Here is a 15336-nt window from a genome sequence, read left to right as displayed (position 1 = left end):
ATAGGTCAGGATTATTCAGAATTTCCCACATAATATATATAATGGGATCAGTCTTAATAATTTCCCACTCATGGAAAAAGCTTGCTATTTGGATTTTGCGGTAATTATTGCAATTTTAAATTGATCCATTCTTTGATTATTTGAGTCCTACAATAATAAACCAGGGTTGTGAAGTGGGGTTGGGTGAGAGACATTTAATAATGCGACCATGATTTGAAAATGCAGCAGCTCCATTCAGTGAAATAAAAAACAGTTCATAGAAAGAATTCTGGTCACAGAAGTGGGTCCGATGAATAATCTGTGACAGTCTCTGTTGACATTGCTTAATCATCTTCTTACACAATCTCTACATCAGCTGTTAATTAAGGCATCTGAATCAGAGAGATGGCCCCTCTCTTTCAACAACATCATCAAACCCCTCCTCCTCCTCCATGTCACCTTCACCCCATAATCCCGCTCTGGTGTGTCAGCCACTAAAATGTCACGTGGCTGATTACACGGTGGTGTACATGGCGGAGCCTGTAGCAAATGTAGAGAGGTGAAGGGGGGACAGCTACTGCCTCCTTGAATTACTTTTGGAGTGTCCACATCAGGTGGTGGACTGACCCCGCTGACCTCATTGGATGGTGTTGACGCACCGTCTGCTGGAATCCTGCATTTCTCTGTCACTTGAATAGATGGAGCTTCAGGCTCGTCCAAACATCTGCTGCAGGATGCAGCACCATTGGAAAATCGCTCCTCATTCCTTTTTCTGATTGAGGTCGGCTGTTTCTTTGGTGTGTCAGAGTACTGTGCACTCAAAACCGTCCTTTTTATTCGGCACGATCCCTGTGGTTGATTTCCTGCATCACACTCTGTAGATTTATTTGTGCGTGTGCTCTTTGGTTGATGAGATTCGTCTCTTGACCTCGTCTGAAACGATAATGAGGGGAATTTGCACACGCTCTTCTTTCTGGACAGATGACTGCAACTGTCAAGGATGCTTGTGGCGGAGACGCATCTTCTCCTCCCTCGTCTCACCGGCAGTGCAGCTGCAATCGAACGGTCGAATTGTGGTCTGACCTGAAAGAGATCAGTGCAGGAACATCTGAATAACACTCATGTAACATAAAATAAGCATTATTCTGTGAAATGATGATTATCTGCAGACCGTTTAAGCTAGATCAGATTCAGCGATATACTCGAGGACTAGCAGTGTTAATGAATTCAACAACTTACCCAAGAATCAAGAGTTGAGCTGCTCTGTGCCGGTGTCTCTAGGAAAAACTCTTTGGGGTTGAGTGCTGCTCGGACTTCAGGCACATTTTGGAGTCTGGCTCCACACACAGGCTGCTCCAGGAACAGCAGGGGAGGCTTCTCTGTCTTTAAGGCTTTACGGGGCATTAATAGAAAGCATCCCTGAAAACCTGGTGGAATGAAAACGTCACTTCATCAATGTAACGTACCTTTCTGATTCAATGTACGTCAACAAGATCACTGTTTACGGGTCATATGTCAACAGCCAGCTGTATACCTTTGAACGTTTTCACTTGTAGTTACTAACTCGCCATTGTACTCACCTAAATGTAATACTTCGAGCAAAACATATCCATTGTTGCAAATAATTAATAAAACGTTGGTTATTCCACCGTCGTTGTCTACTATGAACTTCCTTTGTTTTCCGTCCTCTTGTTACTTGTTATTTCCCGGTTTCCACCATCGACGTCTCTGATTGGTTGCAGCGCGGTCACGCCTAGCTTTCTATTAGTGCATTTTTATACCATGTGACCAGAGTGGGGGTGGCGCCCACAGCGCCAAAATTCAAAAAACGTTGTTGAGTCGAACAGACAGCATGTAAATAAGAGGAAATTAAAGAATATAATCGATATCTTGGGGTCCTCTGATATCGCATTGAATATGAATCAGGTGTTTCAACTACTGGCAGGAGTCCAGCCGAGTGGAATCGCCTGAAACATCACATTAATATGAAGGTATGGCTTTATCTAGCTTTGCTATTCGTTACAATGGTGTAGTGAGCTAACGACTAGCCACATAGCTAACTTAGCCTAGCTTCCAAACAGATGGCTGATGTTAACCAAGGGAAAGTTGTAATGTTAGCTAAGCTCGCCGAGTGCAATAGCCGAGCTACATTTTCTCCAGGTTTTAATGTATAATAATAATAAACATGTTTCCTCCTTAACCCTCATTTCGAGCCCTGGTGTATGACATTCATGTCAGTCAAATGGATGTCACATTGAACTAAGTTCCTGCACCGCCTATTGTTGTCAGATATGGATCCATATAACCGTTAGCCGTTCACCAGAGAACCAGCGGTAAACGTTGCACAAATCACGTCGTCGCCTGCATGACATGTAACCGTTGTTCTAGAAGGCGATGCGTTGCCAGGGAACTAAAGCAACTGATCTGACAAGAACCCGCTAAACCGAGCAATCTCACAGCTAAAGGACGTCCACAGGGGACAACGCGGAGCTTTCATTTAATTGTAAGGTCCATTATTAACACATAACCCGGATCATCAGTGACACAGTGTGTCCAGACTGGTAACGTTATTTGATATTGGTTAAATGATTTCATCTTGTCAATATAAATCGACCAAGGGACGGAGAAACGGGTGGAATCCAGCCTGGTTTTCTTAACTGTTGGTTAGCTTGCTCGTAACTTGATATTGACTTCATACCTTCTGCCAGGTAAACCTCAATTACAGGTGCATCTAGTGAGCACAGTGTGGTGATATGATGCACACAAGGCAGTGATAAAAGATTAGAGGGCTTTAAAATAAACTTTGTTATGGCGCTAGTTGCAAATGTTTGCATTGGTCTTTGTGTTGTTTTTGTGCAGAATACCAGTGAACACCAAGGAGCATTTTCAATCATTTGATGACCATGAGACAGAGCCCAAGGAGACCCCTGATCCTCAGAAGAAGAAAGTTGCCGTTTCAGCAAAATGATCCGCCAGCGGCTGAACCACGAAGCCGAGCTGATGCACCGGGCTTCAAAGAACCTCCCAAATCAGCCACCAGTCAGTGCTTCCCCGATGGCGTCCGCATTATGGATCACCCCTCCATGTCTGATACACAGGTGGTTGTCATCCCCAAAACGGCAGACCTTCAAAGTATTATTGGCGCGCTCACTGCCAAAGGCAAAGAGTGTGGCGTCCAGGGACCAAACAAGTTCATCCTCTTGAGTGGGAGTGGCAGCCGGGACAATGGATCTTTTTGTCAGCCTGCTGCTGAGGGGGATGACGTCGCTGCAGTTGGACAACCAATGAAAGAAGAATCTGTGCCCGTCTCCCTGGACGTTAAACCTCTCACTGGAATCAAAGCATGTATGGAGATGAGGCTGATTTGATAAGATGATATTTCAAGTATAATTGTAGAGTTTTATTGCCTATCTTTTTTATCTTTAGTCCTTCCCTTTGCTGAAACAGTAATGGCATTTGCTTTTCTTTATTAGTGAACAAGGAATTGGAGTGTGGTGCTTTGGATGACAGCCTCACCAATATTCAATGGCTGGGCACGATGACCGCGATCGAACAGGCTGCTGCCAAGCAGATGGCCGTCAAGGAGAACCAAAGCTCGAATTCACAGGTCAGCTGCTCCTCGATGTCGCCTCAGTGTGAATCGTACTGTTGATGTGAGAATATGCATGTGTGGAGGAGACACTGATCTCAGGCATGTGTCAGCATGTCCCCTAAAACACCATCCGTAACCAGTCTGTCTCACTCTATTGTGATTTACAAAGACCTCTGTGGTATTGGGATTGCAGAAAACATGCTGCTAGATTTGAAACGCTTTCAGTTCTGAGGTAAAGCGCAGAGCTGAAACATTAGTGTATGTGGACACCTGTAGAACATTGTCGTTACCATGAATATTGAGGTTATTGCAGTTATTAGTCGAGTTACAGTTCACCATTTCATCGTTTGCTAATTTTTAAGTTAAACTGGAAGTTGCTCACTTTCAGTCACAAACGGTGCCACTTTGAGGTTTTTTTTTTTACAGCTTTTACATTTGAGAACCTGACTGAAGTCAGATTTCAGATGTTTCTGTACATAAAGATTCAGTAGAAATCTCTTGTGTTGTCCATGTTTTATGCTGATCACCTGAATTGAAAACAATCTGTCTCCAGTTTAATACTCGTATCATGTATTGAAGCCTCTTTCTTATTCTTCATTTCTTTTACAGGCACAGAATGCAGAGGCTGTTCAGCAACCCATGTCGGAGAGGCCACCGTACTCCTACATGGCCATGATCCAGTTTGCCATCAACAGTCTGAAGAGCAAGAGGATGACACTGAAAGAGATTTACACGTGGATCGAGGACCACTTCCCTTACTTCAGAGAGGTGGCCAAACCAGGATGGAAGGTACTCTACAACTGAAAAATTGAACTCGTGGGCACATAATATTCAGCAAGTCTTTTAGGGTGACTTGCTGAAACATGCATTAAAACTCCTGAACTCCAAATTCGGAGCATATCTATGATTGAGGGATTGCCTCCACACGGCTCTCAACATGGTGACGGCTGATCTGGGAGAGTGACTTCATTCTGTGCGCCACTATATCACACAGCAAGTCGTTTTTGCTGTTATATTGAAGCACTGAATTTCCGATTTGGCAGTTTTTTAAAGTTTTTCTTTTACTCATTTGTGATTGCAGAATTCTATCCGCCATAATCTCTCTCTACACGACATGTTCCTTCGTAAGTCGTCGCCAGATGGTAAACTCTCGTTCTGGACCATCCGGCCTGAGGCCAACAGGTGCCTCACTCTTGATCAGGTGTACAAGGTGAGCACAACTGACTGTACCACCGTCACCCTTTTTATCTAAAATAAAGGACGAAGCCCCGACACTGAATTGAGTTATTTTGTTTTATTTGTTCATCATTTTGTGTATTGGATACCATCATTATCATCCATGGTGTCGTGGGGATCATTTTGGATTTACTCCACATCTTTCTCTACAGTCCGGCTGTGACCCAATGACTGCTCCTGTTCTGGTGCCACAACTTTTATTTCCCAACCAAGTAAGATGTCTTTACCTTTTCAGTCCTCTCGGAACAGTCTTCATCAGTCAGGCAGAAGAAAGCAGACAAGGGACAGGAAATCAGATGTCCACATTCACTTGCCTTTTTCTTTTTAATCATCAGACCCTTTGATCCAAAGAGTGCAGCTGCAGCGTGAGGTCTACGGTTATTATTTTTATTGCAGGAGGAGATTATGTGAGCAGCAGGGAGTCCGCCTTGTCCAACGAGGAATGCTTACACTCAGAAATAAAAGTATCCATCATAAGAGGTGTTACTCTGACTTTTGCCTGTTCTTGCTTGCCAAATCCTTAAAACATTGCAGAGAACACAGGTTGTGGTCAGGAATGAGAGAGCACAGTAAGGCCACTGAGGCGGTACGCTTCCACTGCATGAACTGATGTTATGTCTTTTTGTTTTTCACAGCAACCGAAGAGGATGCTTCCTGATGCAAGAAAAACGCCAACTAGCTCTGGTACGTCAACAAAGATGGAAGGACTTTGATAGAGGAAACAAATCCACACAAACGTCAGTCATTTGAAATGAAGGTGCTCTGCTCTGAGTTGTTTTCTTCTTTTGTACTTTCAGAGAGACGGATGAAACCTATTCTCCCTCGAACCGACTCCTACTTGGTTCCCATCCAGCTCCCCCTCACCTCCTCTCTCTTCCTGCCGTCCTCCTTGGCCCAGTTTCCTCCCTCTTGCTCGCTGCAGAAGCAGATCATTTCGCGAGGAGCCAAGAGAGTGCGCATAGCTCCGAAGGTAAAGGCTCCCTCACGCATTGCAGATGTTAAAATGAACTACGTTCTGTGTTGGGGTGTGTATGATGGACAGTTACTGGTAGAATTGTAAAGTGCATTGTTGTATGTCCGACAGGTGACACAAAGTGACGTCCCAGCTGTGGTAGTGTGTCCCCAGAAGGACAAAGACCTCATGGTGATGGTGAAGGAGGAGCCTCAATGTGTCCCGGTTAAATGCGAGACTCCCAAAGTCCCTCGCAAGAGACAAGGCAGCAGCTCGCGACGCAAACAGCGCCTGGTTCACTCCCTGCACGAGGAGCCCGTCCTCCTCTGCCCCAATAATACTTTCTTTGACTCCGGCGTCGTCTCCGATGCTTCGACTTTCCAGGACATGCGGGATACTCAGCTGGAGGAGCACAGCCCCGATCGGGACTTCTCCTTCAAGACGCCCATCAAAAGCAGCAGCCACCTGACCTCCTCCACGCCCAGCAAGCCTCCCACTCACGTCTTACCCGAGCCCTGGAAAGTGACCCCCGTGGGCAAGGGGAGCCAGAGCGTTCTGGACTTCAGCCCCATCCGCACACCCGGTGGCCCCGCAGTCACGCCGCGGCTCGACTACACCACCTTCAGCTTCAACAGCACCCCCTTCAAAGACTGGCCTCTGTTCAGCTCCCCCAGAGAGCTGCTCTCGTCGGCTCCCGCCAGAGGGACGGGACTGTCCGACTCTCGCATCGAGTGCTTCAGAAGCAGCTGCTCCAGGGAGCTGCTTCAGGCGGGAGGCGGCGGCGCGACGCCCACCAACCGCTCGATGACGGAGGGCCTCGTCCTGGACACGATGAACGACAGCCTGAGCAAGATACTAGTGGACCTTAGCTTCTCCGGTCTGGATGACGAGGAGCTGGGTCTGGCCAATATCAGCTGGTCCGAGTTCATCCCTCAGTTTAAGTAGCCGGGTGGACAAAACACATTTTAATCACATCGATGTGTCGTCTGTTTTCAGAAACACTATAGGAGAAGATGGGAATAATGACGGGGGAACTTTGATTTTTGTTTCCAGGTCAAATTAGCAAGCTGCTTACTCGTCCCCCCCCCACATTAGATGTTCGTCTCCACCTCTGGCTTTTTATCGGTTCCATCGCTCTTCATCGGCTTTTGTCTTGTTCTCTTATTTCTACCAGTAAAGCTACTGGCGGGTCCTGTTTCCTTCGATACTTCATCCTACCTGTCGTATCTCTGTGCTCTTGAAGGAGAAATCTATCCTTATGTATGTATGTACACATACACTTATGTATGTCGATTTGCACATTTTAATATATAATTTAGCTTTTGCATTTGTGAATGAAAAGACAATATATTGCCAGCGAGATGCTTCCGTGCCGTTTGGTTCAGGCGGCCTCCTGGAATCGACTTTTAGGTTGTGAGATTGTCGGCAATAAACAATGGCAAAGTAATACAAATGGCACCAACGGCAATGGGATTGTCTCTGTGCTTCACTCCTAGAACTGTCTTCCCCACTTGACTTTATAAATCCTGGTTGTTCACTAGTTTGCCATCAGTAGGCACTGTGCACCTGCAGACGGGGACATTTTGCATGCATTTACCCTCATGTCAACACCATAATTGAAGATCTTTGGGAGCAAAATACTGACTATGTAGCGTCCATCTAGCAGATTTGATTAGTTTTCAGTAACGATGCAAATGTATTTTTCTGTAAGCACCATCTTTGGCGGGCAGAATGGGAGATATTCTCGTTTTGTAAATGCCTCTAAATAATGTAAGGCTTTAAATCATTCCTTCTGGTTTGTTCGCATGTGTGTGTGTGTGGAGAGGTTTCGCATTGCACTTAGTTGATCTGTTCATGCGCTGCACGGCATTCAAGAGTGAGATGTTGGGGTTTTGAGCAAAGCGTGTGCCTTGTTCTGTTTCCTAAAGTTGGTGTTTCTTTAAGTCTGTATGATACGCGCTGGTGTCGGTGCCTCAGAGAGCATGGCGGTTTGCCTCGCTCTTTTCACATTTCAAAAATGTAAATAAAGAGTTTTTGACAACCTCACACAAACCACAGTACAGTGCTGTTGAAACGCCGGTACGGGTGGATTGCATCTGATGGAAGACATGGCAAGGTTGACTATTTGTTATTTATATTTCAATAAAGGTTGAAACCATTCATAGGTTGTCTTTGTGATTCAAGAAGGACTTTATTGGTCTTACAAAACTTTGTAGGCGGAGATTTAGATCTTCATTGTTATGGCCATAACATTTGGACAAGCCGCGACCCACCAAATTTTAAATATATATATATATATATATAATTTTATATATATTAGACTTCTTGAAAAAAAAATATATATGTTCAAGAAGTCTAGTAGTAGTAACAACGTCTCTGTGTAGTCAACTGTCAAATCAAATAAAGAAAGTACACCAATTATTATTCTCAGTTTTCAAATTTAACTGGATGGATTATAAATCATACATAAATGTTCTTATTTCAAGTAAAATAACATGGATTTTTAAATAAATTACATAACGAAATTCTATTTTAGAAACATTATTTTCACTGAATTGCCCTGCAGCTTTAAATTCAGTTCATTCAGGGTAAAGTGAAAAGTCACAATTATATTTTTCTCATCTTCTAAAAAGAGAAATTAGTGTTGGAAGAATTCACTTATATGACTCTGGACATTTTTCTCTTTTGGAAATCGTCCTATGATTTGACTGACTCGACTCACACCTCAACAGTCCTGCTCTGCTCTCTGTATCCTCGTTTCTCCCCCGTGTGTCACGGTGTGTGTACATCTCACTCAAGTCAGGAAACTTGTCAGAATACTGGTACTCATATTTGATTGGCTGAGCTGCATCACGTGATGTGATTCACAACGCATTGTTTTTCCTGCACCGCTGAACAAGTGCCGTAAATGCTAGAATAAATCCGCTGCATAAAAAATGCCCTTCAAAATCACAACTTTATTTTTATTTTTATTTTATTTGTCATGCAAAGGCTCGCGACCCACCAGTTGAGAATCATTGGTCAAAACCTCCTAAAGTAAATACATTGTAACATATAACTTCCATAATTAGGAGCTTAAAAACTTAAATTCCTCACATCATGGAGAATGATAGTGAGCACCTCTTACTCCAGTGGCAATGGCAGTTAAAAAAAAGTAAGCAACTTAAAGTCCAATGCACAAATATAAAGCGCTAATAAAATTCTACAAGAGAAGTCGGATACACAACCTGTTTCCAGCATTGTTTTTTAAAAATCTTTAAATGACTACAATACTCAAATGGACGCTCAAAATCTAAACAAAAAAGATTCCTGGACTTGTTAAGGTGGCATCCAGTAGAAAGACATCTTCAGAACGTCTGGACTTCCTGTTGAGTCACTTCTAGAAGGATCTGCAGGTGCTTGCTGAAGTAGTCTGGGAATATTGAAGAGAATCCGAGTTATGGAAGAGTTGGAAAGGTTTAGTAAGCTAAAAGGGGGAAATGTTTTGGGAAGAACAGGCTGTTTGTAATTTCCATCTCTATGTTACAAACAAACTGCCCTAAAGAAACCTATATACACACATTACATTCCTTAGGAAAAGCTTTGTTCCACAATTATGCCATTGGCTCTCTTCACCTTCTGCGCTACACATTTGAAGATGTAACTACATCTTTTCCCAACTAAATGGATATATAAAATCAATACGTTTGCAGATTCTGGCACAACTTACCAAAGATGCGTCTCAATCTATGTGGTAGGCGATAGCGGTAGATGGTCACATAGTAAACTGGGATCCCGGTCAGTGTGAGAGCACTGCTCATCCCGGTGTTCCAGGGGTCCGAGTACAGAGACAGACCCACGATGAAGAAGCAAACCACGGTGAAGGTAAGCACAAGGGCCAGCGGCACCTTTGGGTCATCAAAAAGAGCAAATAAAACGTAGTTAACCGTATAATAGAGAATGCTATATCCAGTTTGACTCACGAACCTTGAAAGGCCGTCGGTGGTTGGGGAAGCGAAATCGATGGATGACCATCCCCGAGGTTGCCAAAGCGATGAAGAACCAGCGAGAAAAGGAGACAAAGTTGATGAGCTGGTAGATCTCTCCGGTCAATAGCACCACCAGCATCAAGGGGTACTGGAGACAGACAATGCAGGTATGATGACACATCCATACTCGGTCTGTTGTGACTGTTACATATAGGGATGTTTAATTCATAACTTGCTATGTTACATGTGGGTACCACTAGGAATGAGAATTAAGTGTGGGTTCCCATCTCGAACCATGTCCTAAATGTAAGATATCTTACCGATAAACAAGCAGAAATATAAGTATGCAAAAGGGATATGGAGACCCCTTTCGGTGGTTACTTATATTAATTCAATTGTCATTCACTTATCATTTCTAACAAAAAATAAAGTTGTGAAGTCTACTGTGTTTAAATTGGACAGTTTTCGGCAATTCTAAAATGTAACAAGCAAGCTCCATCTGCTGGTGAAGACAGTGAGATACAGTTGAAAGCCTTGAAAATAATTAGTCAGTGGATGTTAAATCAAAGATTGCCCACTAGCTTTGTTTTTATTGTGTGGAAAGTGTTTTACCAGCAATAGCACAGCAGGCAAAGGTGTGCGTCTGCGGATGTGAATCATGGAAAAGATTGGGGGCCAGTGGCCCTCCCTGGCTGCCACGAACAGCATCCTGCAACTCAAACAGTAAGACTTCCACTCGCGCTGTAAGCTGTCACTCTTGGCTGACTTAAAGCACATGCTGGAGTATAAAACAATAATAACCCATCTGTGCACAGATCACCTGGGTGACGAAAAGATGCCGCCGTTAAGCGCCCCAAGGCACGACATCGCCACGAGGAAGGGGATCACAGAAGCAAATCCCTGGAGAGCACGGTTCGCAAACGTCTGCAGAGACAGAGGAGCAGAACGGCCTTCAAACACATTCCTTTTTTAAATGCGTGCGTGTTCTACAGCACACCACTGACCACAGCCACAGCCTCAGAGAGCAGAAGCTCAGCGGGAGTCATCATGGTGAAGTAGGCCACATTAACAAGCACATAACAGACTGTCACTGTCACCATGGAGCAGATTATTGCCAGCGGGATGTTTCTGTCAAGACGGGATACACACGGAGAGATCTGATAGTATTGTCAAGGCAACAAGGCTTTTAGAAATGGATTTGAGTGCAGTGAGGATGGCAGATGTAAAATACCTGTTTGGGTTTATCACCTCTTCTGTGATAAAGTTCAGAGCAAACCTAAAAGGAAAAAAGAAAAGGTCCGTCCACACAAGCATTTTTATTATCACTGGTTGGTATACTGTCATAGAGACAGTAAATGAATGAAATGAAGGGTCGCTTACCATCCGCTGTAGGCATATAGGCCGTTATAGAAGGCCAGTGGCAACGTATCCAGTTTAAATGAGTCAACCTCAAAACCATTCTGGAAACTCTCTGTTTTTCCTGGAAAAAAAGAAGATGCAGAGAAAGAGAGTAACGGAGCATCATCATCAAATGGTAATCATTTGACAAGGCCTTAGCAGCTGGAAAAAACATCTGTATCCTCAGGATAAACGATGACATCCTCCCACCTCTGGCCAGTGCGATGCCTCCAGGGACGATGATGAGGACCAGAGCGAACATCTTTATGAAAGTCAAGGTGACTTGAGTGCGGGAGGCCATGGTCACGCTCGAGCAGTTGATTGCCACGACTATCGCTACAGAGACACAGAGACAAACAGCTGGTGAGAGAACGGCTAATCTATATTTGGCACGACGTGGACTTATAGAGCGGTATGATTGGTGTTGTATAAAACCACTCACTCAATCCCAGGATGCTGACCAGTTTAATGAGCTCTGTGGGAGCAGCACATGGTGCAAAGAACGGCTCCACCACATAGCGGCCAAAAGCCAGGGACATATAGGAAGCCACAGCTGGCCTGGACACGGAAACATGCTTGTTATGATGGTCTGATTTAACTTTCAGTCAAGACAAACAGGGCGAAACTAATCCACCTAATTCCAAACCTGATGAATAAGCACTCAGACCAGAGTCGTACAAAGGCAGGCAGTGGTCCCAGTGTCTCCAGTAGATACATGTAGTGGCCCCCTGATTTTGTAAAACTGGTGCCCAGTTCAGCGTAGCACAGGGCCCCTAACGGAGCAGACGGCAGAGAAAAACGTTTTACATGTAATTCAAGTAGTCCCCTGTTGTGTGAATAACTTGCAGCAAAATGAAATCGATAAATAAACACAATCATTGAATTTGTTATTACAATAATAATTTGGTAAATTGATGCATGTTTGAATGCATTGACTGACATATGGAAAACAAAGTGCTTACATGATGCTGCCCAAAAATACATTTTAAAAGTTAAATAACCACAAAAACTTTAATAATCTTAGTTCATTATTTATATCAAAAATAAAGAAATGAATGCATGTTTGAATGCTTAAGAAAATTAGAAAAAGTAAATATTTTAATTTGTTTAATTATTATTTTGCATTGTTTTCCCAAAATATTCCATTCCATGTCTGCACCAAACACATGGCAATTGAATAAAAGTCAAATTAATTCTATCAACACAGAAATGAACACTTTAGTTCTAACAGGCAGCATCAGGCCTGTATCTCACCGAGCATGGAGAGGACCCCACACAGCGCCCACACCAGCAGGGAGAGCCCCACGCTGCCGCTGTTCAACAGGACTCCCTTGGGTGCGATGAAGATCCCGCTGCCCACCACCGAGCCGATGATGAAGCACACGGCAGGCAGCAGGCCGATCTCCCTCCGAAGTTGCACCACCTCATCTTCCGTCTTCTCCTTCTTGTCATCCTCTTTCCTCACGCGTGTCCCGTCCATTTTGGACAACTTCAACTGAACACACTTAAGTTTCCTTACTTCTGCTGATATGAAGTTTACACCTACATCGTTTAAGTTCTCACCTCTTTTTGTGTGTCTGAATCCATTCCACTTCTCCCCTCGATGCTGTTTCAGAAAACAGCAATCAACAGTCCTCTCCGTGCCTCCTGTTAACACTTCTGGACACACATTTGCAGCAGTTAAAGAATTGAAATGAGGCTGTGGAAGGAATAGACAACACTGGCCTCAACAACATGGCCCCCTCTCCCCCGAATGTATGCTGAATGTCCCCCCCCCCCCCCCCCCCCCCCCAGTCTGAACAGGGAACAAAGCCAGCACTCTTCCAAACTACACTCAGTAATTACTGCAGTTTAAAGACTCGACACGTTCCTGCGTTGCACTTTGGGTTTGTGCTCTTGCGTGTGTGTGTGTGTGTGTGTGTGTACAGCTTGACAGAGGCCTTTCAGCCCTTTGGGGGGGGGAAAGGGATGTGGTGATGTGGGGGCAGCTGCACAGACTCTAGGGGGCCGCTTTCAACAACACACATTTTAATCTTGTCCCAGCCAAAGCTCTGTTTCACAAGCTTTGTAGTCCTTTATTTGAGTCATGCTTTTTTCCCAGCTGTCACGCACCCGTGGCTTCGGCTAAACCTGAAACATTTGTGCGATATTTCAGCTCAGCAGAGAGAATCACTGAGGCTTGTTTTTTGTCCCTATTTCCACTCGACTGGCCACTGCATGGATGTCAGTTTCACTTCATCAGTGCTATAACTCTGCTTGTTAAAATTCCTTCACACCCACTACCAATAGGTTCCTTTGGAGAGTTATGAAGTGTGACCAATTTCATCTGCAGTCAGATTGTGACGAGACGTCATATTGATGCATTCAGAGCCAAAAGCAGATACAGAAGATAATGCAGGACTATGGGATGTTATGGCACACAGATAACAGGATCATATGATGGATCACATGTCTTTGTTTTGTTGAGAGGTTAAGAAGCTGACAGGTGCCAAGATGGGGGATGTTTGTTGCTGCTGTTAAAGGCAATACATGATTTTAAATGTATTGCAAAATTCCAAACCAACGTAAGAGCTGTGTGCAAAGACATAAAACAACATATGTCACTATAGCATACACACAGAGTCAACATTAATGCTGATTTACTTAAACATACAGGAAGTTATTAAAGTCTTGCACAACATGCACCAACCTTGTTCAATTTAGGCAAAGCTGGGTGCACTCTGTGTTTCCTCCAGAAGATGGCGACCTCATCTCTCACTAGATATCAATTATCTGACACTGAGTGACTTATATCTCTTCCAGGCCCTGGGACATCCTGGGCATCACGCTGTGAAATCCCACGGCAGGCCTGACTTGGGCCCCTCTCTCAGCGGGTAACCCTGCCCCGAGCTCACACGACACCGGCCCCAGGAGATGTGAGCCCGACTCCCCGGCTGTTTTCCACCTGACCTCCCAAGATCCCTGCCCACTCAAGTGGAGGCCAAACCAGCCTCAACTGCTCACTGTAGACCGCTTCTCCCATAAGCCCATCTCACAGAGAATACAAAGTATTGTAATTATGAGTACGTTTTAGCAACTTCACCACCAAGCTACGTATTAATTCTGGTGTGATGAAAGTAATCCCAAATGTAGGTTTTATCCCAAGTCTAAACGTGGAATTTGACTATTACAAATAATTATAACAAAATAGAATCTAACACTTGTGTGTTGTTCTATATAATAACAAGATATGTTTATTTTGGTCCACGAATTCATCATACATATATATATCAACTATTTTAGTCATTCAAGTTTCAGGTTTGGGTAAATTATTGTTATTGTACAACAAAGGGTTCAGCAACAAAATGTAGTTGTGGAATTATGTCATGTGACTCATGCTGTGTTTTTTACTACTGCCCCAATTAACTGATAAGTGACGCCAAGTGACCCAAATCAAACACAGGTGGTGCAGGGTGGGGTCTGGCTAACATGCTAGCTGCTAACATGCATGCGGTGCAGCCTCCAGCAGAGCCTCGTTCAGCTCGAAATGCTTGAAAGCTTAGAGGGCCGCAGTGGGACAGAGGCCGAGCGGACTAACCGTGTTATACAATGAGAATGATTTATAAAGAGAGGGGAATGAACGAGAGGAAGAAGTTGAACCTGCAGCAGATTGAGCAGGAATGCCTGGTGCGCTCGCAGATGGCCTTCCGACAGGTGAGGACAAGAACACACGAGCAACCTAGCGTTTGTTGTGAAAACAGATGTGCATGCTCTGATCTGTTTGTGTAAGGAACTGTGCTGTCCTCACTAAAACTTGTTTTAGTAAAATGTAGTTTTCAGCTATTGTTAATATAACTGTAAATAGTAGCACACTTACGGATGAAGCCGATTTTTGTGGACTTCAAGGCACAGGATTCAATGGATTGAATGCTGAGATGCTCACTCAATGAGTCCATGGGCACACGGCACTCCTTGAACATCACTTCCTGTTACTCTGACTATTTACACTTCGTTCAGTGCAGCTATTCACAATCGCAACTAGGTGTTGCTAAAGGACATAAAATAACCAATACATTGAATACAATACACTCCCATATTAAGAAATAAGCCACTATTGTCATGGGGCATGATGGTGGACTCAAACGCAGACCAGCAGACCTTTTGTGGCGAGTGATGTTACGCTGGCACGAATCTCAGCATCAGAATCTGGATCTACGAGGACATATGTCGTC

General features: G+C 44.1%; 3 protein-coding genes across 3 annotated transcripts; 1 reads left to right on the top strand and 2 right to left on the bottom strand.

Annotated features, from left to right (window-relative positions):
- Nucleotides 1-186: 186 nt before the first annotated feature.
- rhno1 (RAD9-HUS1-RAD1 interacting nuclear orphan 1) lies at nt 187-1653 on the bottom strand. Its single transcript, XM_079294125.1, has 3 exons — nt 1560-1653; nt 1219-1406; nt 187-1062 (listed from the first exon to the last, which is right to left on the bottom strand). Exons 2-3 carry the CDS (start codon nt 1381-1383, stop codon nt 352-354), a joined length of 876 nt encoding a protein of 291 aa, XP_079150251.1. The 5' UTR covers nt 1384-1406; nt 1560-1653; the 3' UTR covers nt 187-351.
- Nucleotides 1654-1823: 170 nt separating this feature from the next.
- Nucleotides 1824-7902, top strand: foxm1 (forkhead box M1). The gene is made up of 9 exons (XM_079294988.1): nt 1824-1970; nt 2839-3324; nt 3453-3586; nt 4181-4360; nt 4653-4781; nt 4960-5019; nt 5443-5491; nt 5605-5777; nt 5892-7902. The coding sequence occupies exons 2-9, from the start codon at nt 2877-2879 to the stop codon at nt 6702-6704; spliced, it is 1986 nt and encodes a 661-aa protein (XP_079151114.1). The 5' UTR covers nt 1824-1970; nt 2839-2876; the 3' UTR covers nt 6705-7902.
- An 857-nt stretch (nt 7903-8759) lies between these two features.
- LOC306796096 (cystine/glutamate transporter) lies at nt 8760-12780 on the bottom strand. Its single transcript, XM_079294874.1, has 13 exons — nt 12689-12780; nt 12380-12620; nt 11772-11898; nt 11568-11683; nt 11336-11461; nt 11108-11207; nt 10959-11003; nt 10732-10855; nt 10548-10651; nt 10340-10436; nt 9726-9875; nt 9469-9646; nt 8760-9171 (listed from the first exon to the last, which is right to left on the bottom strand). Exons 1-13 carry the CDS (start codon nt 12710-12712, stop codon nt 9107-9109), a joined length of 1497 nt encoding a protein of 498 aa, XP_079151000.1. The 5' UTR covers nt 12713-12780; the 3' UTR covers nt 8760-9106.
- Nucleotides 12781-15336: the final 2556 nt, after the last annotated feature.

The sequence above is a fragment of the Melanostigma gelatinosum genome (assembly GCF_949748355.1).
Source record: "Melanostigma gelatinosum genome assembly, chromosome: 22".
Classification (NCBI taxonomy): Eukaryota; Metazoa; Chordata; class Actinopteri; order Perciformes; family Zoarcidae; genus Melanostigma; species Melanostigma gelatinosum.
Note: the sequence above shows the minus strand (reverse complement) of the source record. Positions and strands in the feature narration are given on the sequence as shown.